Source organism: Phocoena phocoena, chromosome 5 (assembly GCF_963924675.1).
Source record: "Phocoena phocoena chromosome 5, mPhoPho1.1, whole genome shotgun sequence".
Taxonomy (NCBI): Eukaryota; Metazoa; Chordata; class Mammalia; order Artiodactyla; family Phocoenidae; genus Phocoena; species Phocoena phocoena.
The window spans coordinates 135,942,399-135,961,759 of NC_089223.1; the positions used below are offsets into that span (position 1 = coordinate 135,942,399).

At 46.5% G+C, this 19,361-nt stretch overlaps 1 protein-coding gene across 1 annotated transcript in view; it reads right to left on the reverse strand.

Moving 5' to 3' along the window:
• Nucleotides 1–19,361, reverse strand: part of AFAP1 (actin filament associated protein 1) — an 89,322-nt gene that overhangs the window by 7,411 nt on the left and 62,550 nt on the right. The window contains exons 10-14 of the mRNA XM_065877405.1: nucleotides 18,042–18,187; nucleotides 10,837–10,954; nucleotides 7,415–7,681; nucleotides 4,730–4,847; nucleotides 1,115–1,279 (exon numbers count right to left, since the gene is read on the reverse strand). Of these exons, the coding sequence (XP_065733477.1) occupies nucleotides 1,115–1,279; nucleotides 4,730–4,847; nucleotides 7,415–7,681; nucleotides 10,837–10,954; nucleotides 18,042–18,187 (814 nt within the window). The remainder of the gene's footprint in view (nucleotides 1–1,114; nucleotides 1,280–4,729; nucleotides 4,848–7,414; nucleotides 7,682–10,836; nucleotides 10,955–18,041; nucleotides 18,188–19,361) is intronic.

The window sequence follows — 19,361 nt, forward strand, 5'->3', positions numbered from 1 at the left end:
GGCCGACCACCTGGTAGCAGGCGACAATCTCTTTTTCAAGGCCCAAAGCTGATCTCGTCTTTCTGCATCTTCTCTGTCCTACAAACTGGAAACAACGGTGGGGAGAAATTCTCCTCCTGTCCTGCCGACCTGGAGGCTCCCATCCAGTTCTCTGACGGAGCCTCTGATCCCCCGGGGGCAGGGCCTCATGGGAGATTGCCGCCTCCTGACCCTCCTACAGGCTGTCTCGAACAGGCTCAGCCCACACCCAGCCTCACGTTCTTTAAACTCTGAAAGCACTTTCTTTCTTAAAAACCGTATAGGCACGAGGTCAGGGAAGGCTGGACCTGACGACTAACTGCTGTAACACGCCAACTCCTCCGGCACAGAAGCGCTGGAAAGCAGGTTCCTCCTCTCGGGATCATCCTGGTCTCTACATTCCTCCTCCTTAACCCCCGAGGCCGGACACTGAAACCTAGAGAGTCGGCCTTGCCCCAGGATCTGACTCAGTCTTGAGCTGAGGAGACATACATTTCAGCAGCCCCAGCGCCGGAGCCAGGAACCACACGGCCAGCTCCTGCCAAGGAGGACAGACGGGCTGATCCAGAGACACGGCTGTGGTCCTCACCCGCGTCTCCCTCTTCTTTCCTCTCTGGGGTTGTCCCCCCTCCCCGGGTCCCTTCCACGAATCCATCACGGTCTGGCCCTCACCAGTCCCTCCTCAGGGAACGGAGGGCTCCTTCTACCCACGCAAAGACCTCTCAGCTGGGCTTCTGAGTGTTACCCGTCCTCCTGCTGAGACACCGCCCCTCACACACAGTGACCGTAACTCCTGAGCCCCGAGGCTTGTGCTCCCAACGAGCTCTGCCGTCAGCCCCCAAGGCTGGGACAGCTCCCCGGCACCTACCCAGCCTCAGCCAGCGAGTTGAGGTCCAGGCCCGGCCTCCTCCTGCCTGGTCCATCATTCCACATTGTGGCACCTGCCCTGGGCTTACCACCAAGGCTTCCGAACTGCAAGAAGCACTGCATGGAATGACACGGTCTTACTTAGAGGAGAGCCTCACGAGGTTCAGACCCCGAGGGCGCAAGAGGATAAGCCTAGACTCTGGCGCCAGCAGAAGCAGGCCCCTCGTACCGGTGTTCACTTCGATGGCGGCCCTCAGGCCCTTCCTCTCCTTCCGCAGCTGGGCCAGCCTGTCCCGCAGGCCTTCCCGCCTCTTCAGCAGCTCCTCCTCTTTGGCCTGCAGCCGCTTGGCATCCGCTTCCACCCGGTTCTTGCCATATTTGTACTGGTCAGCATCTTGAAAAGAAAAAGCATCAACAGGAAATTAGGTTTAACCAAGTAGATGATAAAGCCTGTTTAATCAGCCTACTCAGTGAAATAAACTCAAAGCTAGTCACTTTGTTAATTCAACAAGAAAGACAGCAGGACAGGTTTGAACCAAACAGAAAAGTGACCGTTTCAGATTATCCAATATTCTTTGAAACAAATTTTTTTTTTTTTTTTTTTTTTTTTTGCGGTACACGGGCCTCTCATTGCTGTGGCCTCTCCCATTGCGGAGCACAGGCTCCGGACGCGCAGGCTCAACGGCCATGGCTCACGGGCCCAGCCGCTCCGCGGCACGTGGGATCTTCCCAGACCGGGGCGTGAACCCGTGTCCCCTGCATCGGCAGGCGGACTCTCAACCACTGCCCCTTTGAAACCAATTTTTAAAATGAAAATAGAATGTTAGGAAATTCCTTTAATGCCTCCCTTTGAGGCATGCAACATATAATCTTCAGCAAGATCGAGAGTGAACAAAACATTCTGTCATCTGAAAAGAGAGCGTCTACCAACATCAGAAACAATCTCTTGATGTGTGTAGTTTTCTGTAGTTTTCAAAACACTTCCATTACACTGTCACGTCTGACCCTTAAAACTGTGCCGTCCAACTCTTTTGCTGACCTGACGGCGCTATCCCCACCTCCAGCGGGGTGGGTGCCTGGCATGGATGGGGCACACGATAGATAGTCGCTGTGTGAGTGACTGAGGAAATGAGAAAATGGAGGGGCACCCAGAGCAGTGTCTGCAGCCCGACCGCCCAGGTGGGAATCCCAGCTTGCCACTTGAGCTGTGACCTTCAACAAAGCACTTCATCTCTCCGTGTCTCAGTTTCCTCATCTGTGCAATGGGGGTAATAAGAGCAGGTACTTCACAGGGCTGTTATGAGGATTAAAGTAACACTTATACAGAGCTCTGAGCAAGCACAGAATGGGCACTATGTAAATGCTCATTAAATAAAGTGAGTGGATAAATGAATGAAGAGGAAACCAGCCTTAAGCAAAATTTAGAGATTTGGCCAACATCACACTACTAGTTAATAGTGCGTTAAAATCCCGACCCAACGCTCTTGTCCTCGAATTATTCTGGCCTTTCAATAGCAATAAGGGCTCACGATTCTGCAGCTTCTGTGGCCTCCCAACGGCCTCTGACAGCGAACGGCTCAAACCTGACGACGACCCAAGGCCTCCTGCACCTACTGCACCTGTGAGCTCACATTCCATGGTATATACCATGCTGGTTTATTTGCATGTCTGACTCCCTTATTAGACTAGAAACGACTTCTGGGGAGAAGCCATGGAGGGCGGTGTAATGGTTAATAATAAAGGCAGTTGACCAGGAAAGAGACCATGATTGTGGACAAGCAATTAATCCCCCGAAGGCTCAGCTTCACCCTCTATAAAGCAGAAGTGCTAAGGCCTAGCTTGTGGAGTTAAAAAAAAAAATTCGATACATGTACTAAAACCCACCTAACAGAATCATGTGATACCCGGGCCGTGGTGGACACTCCCTGGCAGCTCTCATCCCTGGCAGTGATAACGGAGCCTCCGGAACCCTGTCCACTCTGCCAGACAATGGTGAGCCATTTCTAACGATTTCTAGCGCCTGTCCTAAACACCGAATTCGCCGATTCTTACAATGCAAACCATCGTGACTGCATGAAAACTGCAAGTTATGAAGGCAGGTACAAGGTCATCACTCCCCGCTCCATCTTCCCCTCTCTAAAACCAACTAACCCCACCCACAGAATGATATTAAAAGGATCGCAGCATGAGGGTGACCAAATCAACAACCTGAAACAAAATCCCTGCTCTTAGTGGCTTGGGTAACCACATGTTCTATAAACAGAGCACAGTCCAAACTCTGTCCACTCATTTCTGATCTAAGATGTTTCCCTGACAAACCTGTGTGCAATCGCTTACCACCTTCCACGTCATTTGGTCCCCATGCAATGAACCCCGTCCAGGCTATAAAGCAACTGCCAGAACTCAGCAAAAACACGGAGCACAATGATTTTCCCCTTTTTTCGTCATTGGATGTCACCGAAGTTAATAAAAATTCCCTACAGAAGCCCTCATAAAACACAGGAATGCATCATCTAAGAAATAAAATAAGCACAGGTGGTGAGAGAGAGAGGGATGTTATGCAGACAGAGATTTCCTGCGGTTCAGGTCTCACATAACACAGCTTTTCAGACACGTTACTCCCTCCCCCCACCTGCCCCTCCCCTGGTGGACAACACTCAAATTTTAAGGGAATATAAATACACCCAACTGCATGAGCGAAATAAGATTTGCCAGAAAAATAAGGTGAAAAAAGAAGCCCAGTAAACGGATGATGAGGAGGGTTTGGCCCAACTGGCTGCTTGAATGTGTGTCCGAGGAGAAGGGAAGCGCAGGTGAGCTGTGTCAAGAAAGCAAGACCAAAAGACAACCCTCAGGATGGGAGAAAATATTTGCAAACAAAGCAACTGACAAAGGATTAAGCTCCAAAATTTACAAGCAGCTCATGCAGCTCGATATCAAAAAAACAAAAAACCAAATACAAAAATGGGCAGAAGACCTAAACAGACATTTCTCCAAAGAAGATATACAGATTGCCAACAAACACATGAAAGGATGCTCAACATCACTAATCATTAGAGAAACGCAACTCAAAACTACAATGAGGTGTCACCTCACACCTGTCAGAATGGCCATCATCAAAAAATCTACAAACAATAAATGCTGGAGAGGGTGTGGAGAGAAGGGATCCCTCTTGCACTGTCGGTGGGAATGTGAACTGATACAGCCACTATGGAGAACAGTATGGAGGTTCCTTAAAAAACTAAAAATAGAACTACCATACGACCCAGCAATCCCACTACTGGGCATATACCCTGAGAAAACCATAATTCAAAGAGAGTCATGTACCACAATGTTCATTCCTTACAGACCCTGACAGTCTCCCGTGCTCTGAGGTACACGAGCTACCCCAACTATTTCAGCCTCAGAAACGTCTACGCCTCTAACACGCAGAGGCTGGCTTCAGAGAGTCTATGTGACTCAACCCAAGTCACTCACTCACTCAGATCAGGGACACAAACCGAGGTGTCCCGACCCACTGTCCAGGGCCACTCTCAGCAGCATTACGAGCTGCGCCCGCAAGCTGCCTCACACGGAAGTGCGCACAGCCAACTCTACAGTCAAGCCAGCTTTGTCTTTCCTTGTATATGCAACGGTTATAAAACAAAAGCTGGGCTAAAAACCGTGGTCATCCCTCAATCCAGCAAACGAGGAAGGATCGGATGCAAATGGTACCACCTCTCCAGCTGGCCCCCCAACCTGGCATTCTCCGCCTGCTCAGGTGAGGGAGGAAGGTGGCTAGACAGCCCCAACTCTGCACACGGCACCCAAAGCTAGAACGTGGGAAATCGAAGGTTCAACTTACTTGAAGGCGTTCGCTTCACGCCAGCCGCTGAATCAGCTTTTTTTTGCTGACTGCTCAGAGCCTTGCCTTTTCCTGTAACCCCGTTGGATGCCACGGGGGGCGGCTTTTTACCCTTCAACTGTTGAAATAAACAAATGAGAGAATTAAAAACAAACAGACAAAAACCTTGGGGTTTTTGCAGTAAATTGTTTCAGTCCCTAGCTCTTCAAGTAGAACGGAGCACAGGCAGAAAAAAATGCGGGTAGTAGAAAACCAATCTGGTTTCCCAACACTGCACTGCTGTGACTTTCCCAGAGCAGCTAAGAAGGTTCTAGCACCGAGGTTCAAAACAAACGAGGTACACTAGCATGTCTTCAGCTGGAACGCACCAAAAGTCACCTATTTCGACCAGGAGATCACACACGCCGACCAAGACACTGGCACAGACAGTGGGTATCTGAGAGCATTCGGCTGACATTTTACTAAAAGTCTGTGTTTCCAAAGATCAACAGCTTTAATTTTGGTGGAGCGCTCTTCGGGGAAGTAGCATGGCCGTGCACTTAAGAGTTCAACTTCCGGGGTTTCTATACTGATGTCCTAATTGGATAAATAAGTACCTGTTGATTCACTGACGGGGTCTGAGGAAGGAAGCAAACGAGGCAAAATATAGCAACAGCATGAACTAAATTTTAACTAACCACAGGGTTTTTAAAAAAATTCAACATACCCCTCACTTCTTTGGTGGCTGCAAGCCGACCCATGGTGCATTTTGCTTAAGTGATGCACGTGTACCTTGGCTGGGTCATAAGTCCAGCCGAACGGCAAAGGCTGACTGTACACGTCCAAGCCCGAGCCTCTCTGCCGTACCACGTTTCTTACTGTTGTGGGCCTGGGTTTTGGAAGCTTCAAATTCCCGCTCCGTCACAGGAGACGCTGGGCACGTCATTAACGTTTTCTGAGCCTCCGTGTGCTCATTTAAAAATATAAAGATACTGATGTCTCCCACACGGTTCCTCAGAAGGTTAACTGACACAGCACACACACCTACAGCCCACATACGGTAGGTGTGTAGGGAGTGTGAGCTCTCTCCATTAAACAGTAGGTCCCCCATTCAAACGGCCAAATGAGGACACGACAGCTAAAGGTAAACGGCTTGCAAATGTGTTTCCTACTTAAAATAAAAATGAACAAAATACAAACATACATGAACCACATATCGAATGACTGATTCCAAACTAATCTGGGACAATCCAAATGTACAAGACAGTATATTTCGTCCCGTAATTTTTACCCAAGGGAACTCTAATACCAATAAAAAGACAGATAAATACATCGCCAGAGACACATTCACTTAGTGGGGGAAGCACATGACCTACCAGACCTTTTAGTAAATACTCAAAAAAACTAGAAGCCAATGGCTCCCATGTCTGACCATACATCGGCCTGGGCCCCTCGGATTCAGTGAATGAGAATCTCTAACAGTCGTTATAAATAACAAACAAACAAAAATCTTCTCACGTGACTTTGATGAAATGGATTGGTTTCGAAGAACTGCTATAACTCTCTGAATTTCGAGAATCTTACTTGGCATTCATCATTTCCTTAAGATTACTCCAAAAAGGGAAGGAAAAGAAAATAACTAAAGATGTGCCCCTCTGCTTTATGCTTGTAGAACATTCTTCCATGTGGCGCTTAGATCTTTACTCAAAGCGTAAGAAAATCTTAGGTTGACATGCATGAAAACATGAAATTATATTTACACCGAAATGTTACCGTTTTTGCCACCAGTACGAGGTGTGAGATGGACAATAGTTCAATATCAAGGTTACTGACCATTCAATTATAATCCAAAATCCTTATTATCTACTTGGTTTTAGGGTGTACATTATGGGAAAATACTGTAGTTCTCGGAATAATCCTATTTAATGTTTAAAGCCCGAAAAGCATTTGCCACGTGAAGCCCACCATTCCTCACTTACGTGTTATGGAAACACAGGAAAGGAACTGGCAGCTCAAAAATATTCTGAAAACGTTTACTGTCCCACCGTCCCTGTCCTCTTTAACATCTTTGCCTTTAACTGCCGTAATTCACAAAATTCACTGGGGAACTTCCCAAGAATGGAAAGAGAGCCAGGCACAGGCAAAGAAATACGGAACGTAAACCATGAGCTGGTTAGGTGTGCAGTAAGTCCCCTACATACGAATGAGTTCTGTTCCAGGAGCGCATTTGTAAAGTCCAATTTGTTTGTAAAGTTAGCCTGGGTACCCAACGAACATAATCGGCTAAAAATACTGTACTGTAATAGGTTTACAGTACTTGTACAGGTTTATATAATAGGTTTATAATCACACAAATAACACATAAGAAACAAACACAAACAATAAAGAACACATTTTTCATCTTACAGTACAGTCCCTTGGAAAGGACAGTAGCCCAGTACAACAGCTGGCACACAGGGGCACGTTCGCATCTTTGAGAAGTTCACAACTTGAAGGTTCGTATGTAGGGGACTTACTGTATTTAATCTGTTCCTGGGTGGCCAAACGTTGTGTATTTGCAGATTCTATCCTAGTTGAGGGAAAAAACTGCGCTTTACCCTTGATGGGGTTCACTGCCCACAAGCTGGTGAACAGACTCTCACTGCAAAGCCCTGAGAGAGGACCGTGACTTAAGGCGATTCTAGAAGACAGAATGAGATGCTGTACCTGTGAGCTGAGCCCGAGAGATGCCCTCCCCAGAGAAGAGGTGTTAGTGACAGACGGGGAGGCCGGCGGGCCGGAAGAGGCAGGGTGTTTGTAGTGGTTACAGGACAGCTTGTCAGGAGATGGCCTAGCGGCCTTCCTGTCAGCAGGAGGGTACCGAGCAAAGATTTTCGGAGACGGCAAGTTATCGTACAGGACCGCGTTATCATAGAGCGCCTCTTCTCCCAGGCCTCGGCCACGGGGAGCGGGAAAGCCACCGTCGGGTCCCCACTGTAACACACACAGCTTGTCGTTAGAGCCTCGGCCACAGGAAGCAAAGCACATTGAGATGTTATTAGCAAGCACCCCCAAAAAACGTGCACATACCCCCAGTAAAACACACACACTCAACTAAGTGGACTGATTCAGAAGAACTTTTCTACCTTTGGGGACTTAAGGATTCTTTTTTCCTTAAATCGTTCCCAGGGCCATTGGCTTATGATAATTTTGTTTGTTTTGTTTGTGAAAGCAGGTAAAACATATATATATATATATATATATATATATATTTGACATTTCTTTAAAGAACTGGATTTCGGAAGTCCTCCTGACCCAGAAAGCTGAAGCAATGTGATGTGACGAAAGGAATGCTGGATTGGGGTCTGTCCAGAGACCGGGGGCTCTGATTCTACTGAGAAAACACATTAAGATCCCAGCAAAGCACTTTACCTTTTTTTTTTTTAATACTGACAGACACTATTATCTGTATTTTATTACTATTATTATTCTTTTGGCTGCGTTGGGTCTTAGTTGTGGCACGCAGGCTTTTCATTGAGGCGTGTAGGCTTCTCTCTAGTTGCGGCACACAGGCTCTCTAGTTGTGAGGTGTGGGCTCAGTAGTCGCAGCACACGGGCTTAGCTGCCCCGTGGCACATGGGACCTTAGTTCCCCGACCAGGGATCAAACCCGCATCCCCTGTATTGGAAGGTGGATTCTCAACCGCTGGACAACCAGGGAAGTCCCCAAAGCACCTTATCTTATTTCACAGTAAAAATGACTCACATAATTCTCATAGCAATCTTATGAAGTAGGGGGAAACTGAGGCAGAGAGGTCACACAGCTCTGAGAGGCAGAGCTGGATTAGAGCTATGCTCATAACTACACACTGCTTGGGGTCTGAACCTCAGGCTCCTCCAGGATAGGACGAGGGGCTCGATGCCAGAACACCTCTGGACCCTTCCAAGCCTGCTATGCGGGCATCGGGGATTTAAGTTGTATGGGTGACTGTCAGCGTCACCCCTGTTCCACACTTGGTTATGCCTGAAGAAAGCGCAGTAACCAAAGACACAGGCTGTTAAAAGAAAGAAATCGAATAATCACAGAAGATAGGATGTTTCAAACTATAAATGACAGAATGGCATTACTTTAGTGGAAAAACCTTTTTACAAAGGATTAAAATAGCTACAAGCCACCTTAGAACATGGACATTAAAGTATAAATTAAATCCGAAACTGACAACCACAGCCAGATTCTCTTAAGTTTTAAAGGAATTGCTTTCATTTTTTTCAAAAAAGAGAAAATATTAATTCATATACTATAGTTATCTTACTCTATTTTTATATCCTTCTTGCTGAGCTCCTTTCTGCCAGGACGTAATTACAGCCTTTTGTTATGAAAATAGAAAAGGTTTAAAATTTCATAGTAAGAGTGCTTTTTATCCCTTTGCAATCACTTCAGTGTGTCTATTTTTGTGATGCCGGGGACCCATCTACAACCTAAAAATAATGTTACATGTAGACGAACGTGGATGTGAGTTTCATAATGACAACCTAGCATATATTTGTCCAGGGTTATTAAAATGGTCTAGACCAGACCATCATTTTCCTAAAATACCAAAGGATTAAGTCACATGGAAGACTTAGAAAACAAACACCAAAGAACTTCTAGATTAAAAGTGTGTGTGTGCCCGTCAGAAGATCCTTTTTGAGATTCACTTTCATCTAGGCCTCAGGGGGAACGCTGAATGGGTAAGAATTACTGAAGTTGAAACATTGCTAAAATGTCAGGTATTGGCTCAAATGTATGAACCTTATAAAACTGAGAAGTGCAGGCTCTCGCAAAACAAAGGGCCCGGTCACAGAGCCCAGCAAGTAGAACAACAGTTTAAAGAGAGGCCTGAACCTTAAGGAAGCCCTTAACAAGCAAATGAGCCACAAACGCTGCACACTGGACGTTCTGTCTTAATCACCTATGCCGTCCGCCCAGCGATGTACACGCAGAAACGATTCCTAAATGCAGAGCCTTGGAGAAGGGCAGCTTTTCATTTCTAAACCAGCTTAAGCTGTGCATGACCTAAAGAAAGCTCATTCCTGGGGGTGCCTGAACCTGTGTAGTATTCACAGGAATGAAGGGATGGGGGAACTAGACCAGCGTTTGGGTAGGTCCACGGTTTCTCTAAACCACGTGCACGGGGAGAAACCCCTCTGGGGAAAGGTACACGAGTGGGCCTTCGGGCAGAAGAGTCAGAGACAGGTTTGCGTGTTTTATCTTTCCAAAAAAGCTGGCGCTGAGATCAAGGCTCAGAGGAGCAGACTGTCCCACGAGGATGAGGTGGCGGTCGGGTCTACGACGAGGGCAGGTTCCACCGAGACCAGCAAGCAGAGGCCGAGAGCCGGGCCCTCTTGGTAAGGGCACAGCGACCAGGACGCAGGGCGCAGAGACTGGACTGGGACCTGCTCCTGTCGGGCCACCGCGGGCTTTCCCCGAGTGTGTGGCTCCCACGAGACTCTCTGCAGGGTGGACGGCTACGGCCACAGTGGGTACCAGAGCCCCTCCAGCCCTGCAGACCCTGAGGCGAAGGTGGTGGTGAGAATGGGGAGGGGCAAGGGGCCTAATGTGTTCTTGCCGTGGGACAGGACCCATGTCCCAGTCACCCCAGACTCAGAGGGGACGCCATCCCATGGGCTTTGCAGCTGGGACGGGATTTCAATGTGTGCCCGCGCCCCGACACCCAAGTCCTAACATGAGCCCCTTTCACGGTAATCTGCACTTGAACGCGCTCCTTCCTCCAGGCTCCCCTCCTTCTCCACCAGATGGGGGCCCCAGCTCCAAGCGCACCCCACCCGGAGGATGCGGGACAGTGTCTGGAGCTGGCAGTACGGTCATTACTCTGCGGTCTCCTTTCCGATGGTGATTTCTGACGGTGTTTAATGGCATTGACAGGAATGACAAACTGTCTGCTGGTGCCCGATTACCTGCGTGTTCACACGCGGATTAAGATGAACAGGGTGTCAAAAAGGAGAGAGATGGGGTGGGGTTTTCATCTTGCCCCAGAGCGTAAGAAAGCTTTCTCTCATTTGGACAGAAAGCAGGGGTGTAAGTCACAGAGATCCGCAGACCCCCGCCTTCCCGCACGGCTGACCTCGCTCTGCACGCGGCGCACTCACCGAGCCGCTGATGCAGGGGACGTCGTCGTAGTGCAGCGCCGTCCCGCTGGGGTGTGCGTAGCCGTTGGCGGTGCTCCCTACATACGGATTAGTGGACAGAACACGCCTGTTCATGAAACTGAAAGAGAGCAAACGAGTTACAACCTTCCAGTTGATCACCAAGGCTTCCAGGAGCTCTGATGGATGCTCAGGCTCTGTCCGAGGCCGCAGGGTACAGAAGTGTCAGCACAGGACCCAGGCAGGATCGCGTGTTCCTACAGCCGTGGGGCAGACTCCTCACCTGTAGGACAGGACACCACCTGCCCGGAGGACTGCGGCCCGGACCCATGATGACCCTGCCGGGTACCCAGAGCAAGGCCTGCACACACCCGGCACTCAGCAAATAACCCATTTGTGTTAGCGACCTGCTTCTGTCACCAGAGATTTACTGGAACACCTTTCTTTACCTGGACTCTTCGCTGACGAATCGTCTGTGGCTGCTTTATTTTTCACGTGCCTCTTTCATGAGCCTGTTAATTCTCAAAGGCAGAGACCATCTGGCCTGCAAAACTGAAGTATCAATATTTGCTCTCTGGCTTTTTTCAGAAGTCCACGGACCTGTTCTATAAGCATTTTAGAACGTCTATCCCACAGCATTTCTTGAGTTCTCAGTGTTTGCTCAGCATCACTACCCACCTTCCCCTCTGCCCTGCACGGCCCTGAACTTCTGGGAGCCTCTGACGGCGGCCACCTCCATCCCTCGTGTCACGGCTCTGCTCAAAGCCCCGGTGGCTCCGAGAACAATCTAGGGCTGCGTGGCCTGCGAGGCTCCGAGCGCCATGTCCGCTGCCTTCACCCCAGGCTCCTGGCAGCTCTCGCTCGCTGGCCAACAGCGCTTCTCTGAGACCCCTCCTTCTTTCGGTCTCGGTGGGAACTTCCCGATGACCCCAACCTCCCACCTCTGCGTCCCTGTCCTGTCCCCTACTCCTTCCTACCACTAATCGCCACCTAACATGTTGCACGATTGTGCGTCTACTGTGTGCTTTCCTCACTGGAACGTGAGCTTCAGGAGGACACGGCCTTTGCCAATTCTGTTCATCCAGTACACAGAAGGTGCTCGGCAAGTACGAGCTGCATGCTGAATGAACACGGGAATGAAGGAGGAAGGAATGCCTGAATGGTGTGCTCGTGATGTTGTAAGCGAAAAGCCTCAATGCCTAGGGAAGAAACCACCTCGATAACACGTTTCTCCTAACTGGGAAAACTAAGACAGCCTGAAATGAAAAAAATAGTGTTTTGGGTTTTTTTTCCAATTTTGCTTCTTCTTGGGATCTTACATTTCTATGGTAACTAGATGAATAAAAGAGAGCAAATGAGAAAGAGTGAAGGCAGTAAGAGGGGAGGTGAGAACTGCCTCTCTGACAAGAGGTCTTACAACAAAACTACACTGGGATTTCTGGTTTTGAAGAGAATGAGAGGAAGGGGCCGTGAAGGGTCAGCCCCCAGGCTCAAGCTGCAGTTTCCACTCACCCAGCCCTGGCTGCAGGAAGGCGGCTCAGGTGTCCCTCTGCTGGGACAACGCGGCACGCACGGCGAGTCCCACCCTGGACACGGTATTCTCTTTAATTTACAAAATAACTCTTCCTGCTTTTTTCTGATACAAAAATGTATATCATTATCCTATACTTAAAATATATCAGGGCTTCCCTGGTGGCGCAGTGGTTGAGAGTCCGCCTGCCGATGCAGGGGACACGGGTTTGTGCCCCGGTCCGGGAAGATCCCACATCCCGCGGAGCAGCTGGTACCGTGAGCCATGGCCGCTGAGCCTGCGCATCCGGAGCCTGTGCTCCACAATGGGAGAGGCCACAGCAGTGAGAGGCCCACATACCACAAAAAAAAAAAAAAAAAAAAAAAAAATATATATATATATATATATATATATATATATATATATATATCAACATATATTTAGGAAAAGAAAATGTACAGTAAAGAAAGAACGAAAGATTCTCCTTGTTTTTAGATACATATTTGTAGTTTGCTGGTTTAAACATCCCGTTTGAGGGTATTTTGGGGGTGAGGGTTTGGTCATGTGAGAGGCAGGACATGGGATGACCACGCCCTCCCCATGCCTGTGGTCCCAGGACGCTCCACTGCCCGTGAGCACTGATACCTGGATCTGTTCCACGTCCTGGCAGACGGACCCCCTGCCCAGGGACTGTCTCCTGCCTGGTCTGTGTCTCTGGTTTCTGGCGCCCAGCCTGGCACCCACACTGGGACACAGATGCCAGGAATGAGCGTGGACCATGAAGGGGCAGGACAGATGCTCACTCACTTGGAACAGACACCAGCAGGATGCTTCTGACCCACGGAACGTAAGGGGAGGTCACAGACACACAGGATGTCCTGTCCCAGCTGGAAGAGACCTCGGTCACCAGCTAGGTTGCCCCTCATCTCACAGAGAGGGATCTGGGCCCCCAGACCAAGTCTCTGGGCCTGAAACAGCGAGTGGATCCAAGACCGAGTAAGAGGCCCCTCAGCTTCTGGCCTGGCACTCTTCCTAAAACAGGATTGTTAGCCAAATAGGAAAGTGGAAATGAGATAAGAGACCATATGCCACTTGTTAAACCAAAAACGTAAGACAGAAAAAAACAAAGTATAGGTAAAATATACATAACAGAAATGTCACCCTCTTAACGTTTCTTTAAATATTTTATTTATTTATTTATTCATTTGGCTGCCCCGGGTCTTAGTTGCGGCACGTGGGATCTAGTTCCCCGACCAGGGATCAAACCCCAGCGCCCCGCATTGGGAGTGCGAAGTCTTAACCACTGGGCCACCAAGGAGGTCCCTACCATCTTAACCACTTTTAAGTGTACAGGTCTGGGGTGCTAAGTACATTCACACGTTGTACAGCCATCACCACCACCCACCTCCCAAACCTGTCATCTTCCCAAAGAGCTGAAGCGCTGTCTCCCCCACCACCGGCACTCGCACCCAGCACCCCACTTCCTGCCTCTGTGGATTTGCCTACTCTGGTACCTCACCTAAGTGGATCACCCAGTATGTGCCCTCTTGTGTCTGGCTTATTTCACTTAGCGTTAATACCTTCAAGGTTCAGTCATGTTTTCAGGAAATAGACTTTAGAATAAAACCTCCCAGGGATTCAGATGAGAGGGTGACTCAAGGTGAAGGTTTCCTGTCAGTCTGCCTGCTCCCCTCTCTGTGTCCACACTGATCTACCGCTTTTATCACCATCAATGTTGTCACAGCTTTCTTATGGGGTTCCAACCCAGCACGACTTGAAAAGAGTTCCAGAAGAAACTTTCAGAATATTTGCCCTGTATCATATCATCTATATACATCTCATTTAAAAACAGGCCGCAGGAAAGCATGTTTCAAATGCTTACCATTATTAACACTCTTAAACAGACCACTTTTTACATGACTATTATTTCTTTTACTGTCCTCTTCCCAAAATACACCATTGACCTTTCTCCCTCAGACATAATCCAACGTACAAAAATTTCCCCTAATAACCCTGAGAAGATTCATTAACTGGCTGACAATTTACATAAAGGCAAAAATTAATTCAACCTGAGATTATTTATCACATTGGCAAGCTACCATATTTTATAGTTTGAACGCTGTTTCCTTGTTAAATCTCTTCTCTCAATTTTTACAGAAGGTTTGGCAGAAAACTAATAAATAAAAATAAACTTTATTGCTAAGTGACATCTCCTATAAAGGTTTTTCCTATAAAGGTTTTAATGGGGTAGCAAAGACTCCTGCAGCCACAAACTCATTACATGCATACTTTTAATAAATCCGTTTTCAGAATTGCAATCTACACTCCTTTCTCGAAAATGTGACCTTCCCACGTTTGGTTTAGATGAATATTCCACACTCATTTGTGCTCTAGGGGAAATATTTTTAGTCAGGGTTTCTCTTAGATGTGGTCATCAGTTTGCTTATTATCGCTGAAGTTACACGTGGACTTAGGAGAGGCTTTTTGGAAACTAATAAGGTCCAAAATAGTACGGTTAACAACCATAAGCTCCTTTCTCTTATGTCACTCTAGATGGGTAGATTTTGCAAAACTGGACTTAAGGATATTACATTTCTTAAAAAGCTACTTTAAATGTGCTTTACTTACTGCACGATTAGGAGTTTCACTGTGATTTACCTACACCTTGCTGATTAGATAGAATGTTATTATGGAAAAAATAACGAGGATGAACAGTCAGCACTTGACTGTGTCACCCTGGTTTTCACACAAAAGAACAGTAGCGAGAATAAGCAGTTTGTGCTTCAGAAGTCCTCCAGCATTACTGGAGGTTTCTCAGTAAAGTCGTACAAGATTAATTCATTTTCTCAAGGCTATTTACCTCAATTGGGTGTAACATGGTGGCTTGATTCCTAAGATGGGCAAACGTTATCTTCGTTTTACTCAACCCCAGGATGTCCCAGGCAATCATTAGATAAACATTCATTCAAGATACAAAGGAAGAACGCTCCAATCTCCCATAAACACCACTTGGGTGGAAAAACTAGATGGCGCTGTTCTTATTAAATAGGCAAATGATAGCGTAAACATTTGAGTTTATCTTCTTCCTACTCAAAGGGTAGGAAGTTGATAGAACGTTTATCATCACCTGCTGATTGTGTAACTCCATCACCTGCTCTGTTTCAATCTGCCTCTCCTCAGCCCCAATCCAGACTCTCTAAAGACGAAGGAAACAGAAGGGGGAATCAAGGGATCAGAGCTATGGCAGCTAGAAGTTTCAGACATCATGTCGCCTAAACTCTGTTTTCACGCAAGGAAGCTGGAACACTAACAGCTTAGGAATGACTTGCCCAGACTTTCCATTTAGTAACTACTGCAGCAGGACCAGAACCCGATTTCCTTCCTCCAGCCCAGTGCGTCCCCTCGTAATCCCCCGGGCACGGCTTTATACCAAGGATCAGCAAACTCCTGCCGAGCGTGGCCACGTCTGCTGGTTTCAGGACCGTCCTGCTGCTTTTGCCTGGCCATGCGGAGCTGAACGTGGCGACAGAGAGGGGTCGTCACGGTGGAGAACATGGGGTCTGCAAAGCTGAAAATGTTCACCATCTTGCCCTTCACAGAAAAGTATGACCAACCCCTGCTTTAGACAGTGGACAGCATGAAATAGGAACCAGCCACTTCTTAATTTCACAGATCCATTCCTACACATCAGCAATCCTCAAGTGTTTTTAGTCTTTACATCCTTCGAAGTTACTGAAGACTCCCAAAGAGCTTTGGTTTATGTGGGTGTTTGCTATCAGTGTTCACTGTACTTGAAATTGAAACTCAGAAATGTATTCATTTTTATTCATTTAAAAATAATGGGAATAAATCCACCACATTTAAACACATTTCTATAAAAATTAACTATATTTTCCAAAATAAAAGAAAATGAGTGAGAAAAGTGGTAGTTATACATGTTTGTAAATCTATTCAATGTTTGGCTTAAGAGAAGACAGCTGGATTCTCACACGTGCTTCAACATTCAACTGGTTGCAACAAGTTGCTTTGGTTGAAGCATACGAAGAAAATCTAGCCTCCCGCAGATATCTAGTTGTAAAAGTGAGGTGTATTTTCATAGCTTTTCCAGGTCATGGTAGATATTCTTTGATGCTACACCAAAACTTGACAAGTAGTAATTTCTTAATGATTCATTGCCATGTAGAATCTTCACTATACTGTATCAAAAAAACCACACTCAACATCACCATCAATCTTATCAGAAAAGTCTGAGTACGGGGAAGCTGTCAGCTCACAGTGGCAGATACAAATCTCCCCAGATTCTCATTTCTGAGTGCAAGCTCAACCCCATTGCAGGCGACAAACACTGCCAACCGTTTTCCTCGAGGGGAGAGGCTCACTCGGTTCATTTCTGAAAAAGTGTCTGCAAATACTTTAACGTCTGAATAACCATAGTTCACCCGTTAATTGTTCTTTCAAGTAAAAGTGAAAAAATGGTGGTGTGGTTAGGGAGCGGCTAGTTGAGTTAGCAACTCAGTCTTACAAGAGCGTCTCCTCAAGACAACACGACAGTTCAGTCAATGTAAGTGCTTTGTGTGTCCTGCCCACTATGTAAATGTTAAAAAGACACGTACTCGAGAGATTTCATAAAAATATCTACTATCTGGCCCTTCACAGAAAAAGTAATCATTGTACTGCTTCATCACAGACATCTTTTTTTTTTTTTTTTTTTTCCTCTGGCTGCGCTGCATGGTTTGCAGGATCTTAGTTTCCTGGCCAGGGATCAAACCCGTACCCCCTGCAGTGAAAGCATGGAGTCTTAACCACTGGACCGCCAGGGAAGTCCCCATCACGGACATCTTAAGTGAACACAGCATATCCTTTTACTACAAGCGAGTGGCAATGGTCACGGCACAGTGTGGAGTGACCACTGATGGTCCTAAGGCACCTGCCAATCTATCCCCCACCACCGCCCTGCTGTTGCTTTTGCACCATCGATGCAAATGTCACTACAGCGAAGAAGAAAAATAATTTCTTAGCATTATTATGAGAATAGTTTTGACCTCTGGGACTGACTGAAAGGGTCTTGAATACCCCCAGGGGTCTGTGGACCATACTTTGAGGACTGCTGCTATAATTTTCTTTGCCGTCATTATGTTAAGGAAATATTCATAGTTTAAAAGGACGTTTTTGTACATAACAGCACTTTAAAAACAATCACATTTAAGTTTTAAAAGTATATGATTGATGGCTCTGAAAACTCAGTCGTCACTACAGCAATATGTCGAATTATTTATGCTTTATAGAACTGTTCCCCTAATACAGGGGTCAGCAAACTACAGCCCATGGGTCAAATCTGGCCCACTGCCTGTGTTTGCAAATAAAGTTTTATTGGCACATGTCCATTCATTTACGTGTGTGACTGCAGTGGCGGAGCTGAGTAGTTTTAACAGGGAACATTTGGTCCACAAAGCCAAAAATATTACTATCTTGCCTTTTGCAGAAAAAGTTTCCCAACCCCTGTTCTAACAGAAAACACAGATGGTTGAAATGACAAACATTTCAGCAAACTTTGGGTTAATATTATACAAAAAGGAGAGTCTTCAGCTGTTTTTTCCCCCCCCTTGAAGGCTATACACTTACATAAAAGGAAAAGAAAATTAGGGAAAAAATAAAGTTGTTTAATTTCAGTGCCGCTTCGCACGGCGGTGGATCTTACCAGAAGGTTTGCTTGGCCGTCTGAATGACGTTGGCCGACATCTCCACGTCTATGTAATCATAGTGCAGGGCCCCAGGGTCTGTGGAGGACCCCGTCTCAGCCAGCAAAATCCCAATCCACCTGCCCATGTCTTCAGAAGAAGATGCCTGTTGAAGTGAAGGGGGGAAAAGTGCATTTTACTTAAGTAACAGTAAAGAGTTTTAACATTTTCATTAAAATGTCAAAAAAGAGACAACATAACAGGAAAGGCGGTGGAACACGAAGCACCTGAGGATGTAGACAAGGAGGCAGCCACTACCTGAGCCACGGGATTAACACCGCGTCCACTCCAAGCCTTAATGCGGAAGCTGCATAATGGTTATTCCCAAGGAAATAAAAACTCGAGGTCCTAAGATGCCTCCCAATTATTTTGGGGAAAGGCACTAGGGTGGAAGACATGGGAATTAATGGAATCATTTAAATCTCGGCTAAAAGAAGCCGTTTAGAAAGGCTCCTTAATTTGGCAACAAAATCTGGAAAGCAGAAAGGCCCCTCTAACCACAGCCGCTTAACCTGGAAACCACACCAGGCCACGGCCCCTGTAGGTCACCGACTCTGGTGACCAGTAGCCCTTGCTGTGGTCTCCTGAATGGGCCTGGAAGGGCAATTTTATTTCCCTGATTAGATGGTACAGAATATTAACCTACTTTCACTTTCATATTAGTTGTGATATAGGTGTAATGTTTATAATCGTTGGGCTGCTTTGTGCATGTCATTCTTTAAGATGTTTGAAATGCTCCCCGGATGTCATCTGCCTAATTTGCAAGTCTGAAATATATCTTTAAGATTGGGTTCATTAAAATTTTAAGCCGTCCTTCTTATGTGATTTAGAAAATCAATTACATTACATTCATAATGGTATTTCAAATGTCTAAATACTATTGGCTAATCAACTGTATAAGTCATATTTAAAGTTTAGGGGAAACTGAGCTATCAAATGTGTGAGTTAACTGAATGTCAAAGAAAAAATAAATATTTAGCTTTTTGCAAAAATTACAAATTTTTTATATAAAGAGAGATGTGTAAGTTTAGCTTCAAGACTTAAAGAAAACTGGGTTTCATCATTATAACCTTGATGAGTTGAACACTGATCAGAATACAAGTAATCATATATACCCCATGGCAGGCTCTCGGGAGGAAGAGCCATTGACAAGGAAGGAGTTGTTTTTTGTGTGCTGATAGAATTGGCTACTGATACTGTACAAGCAACAGTATCATATGCGGCCATGGACAAAGTGAATGGATTCCAATTACATGCCTTACGGAGAGTAAGAATGTAAT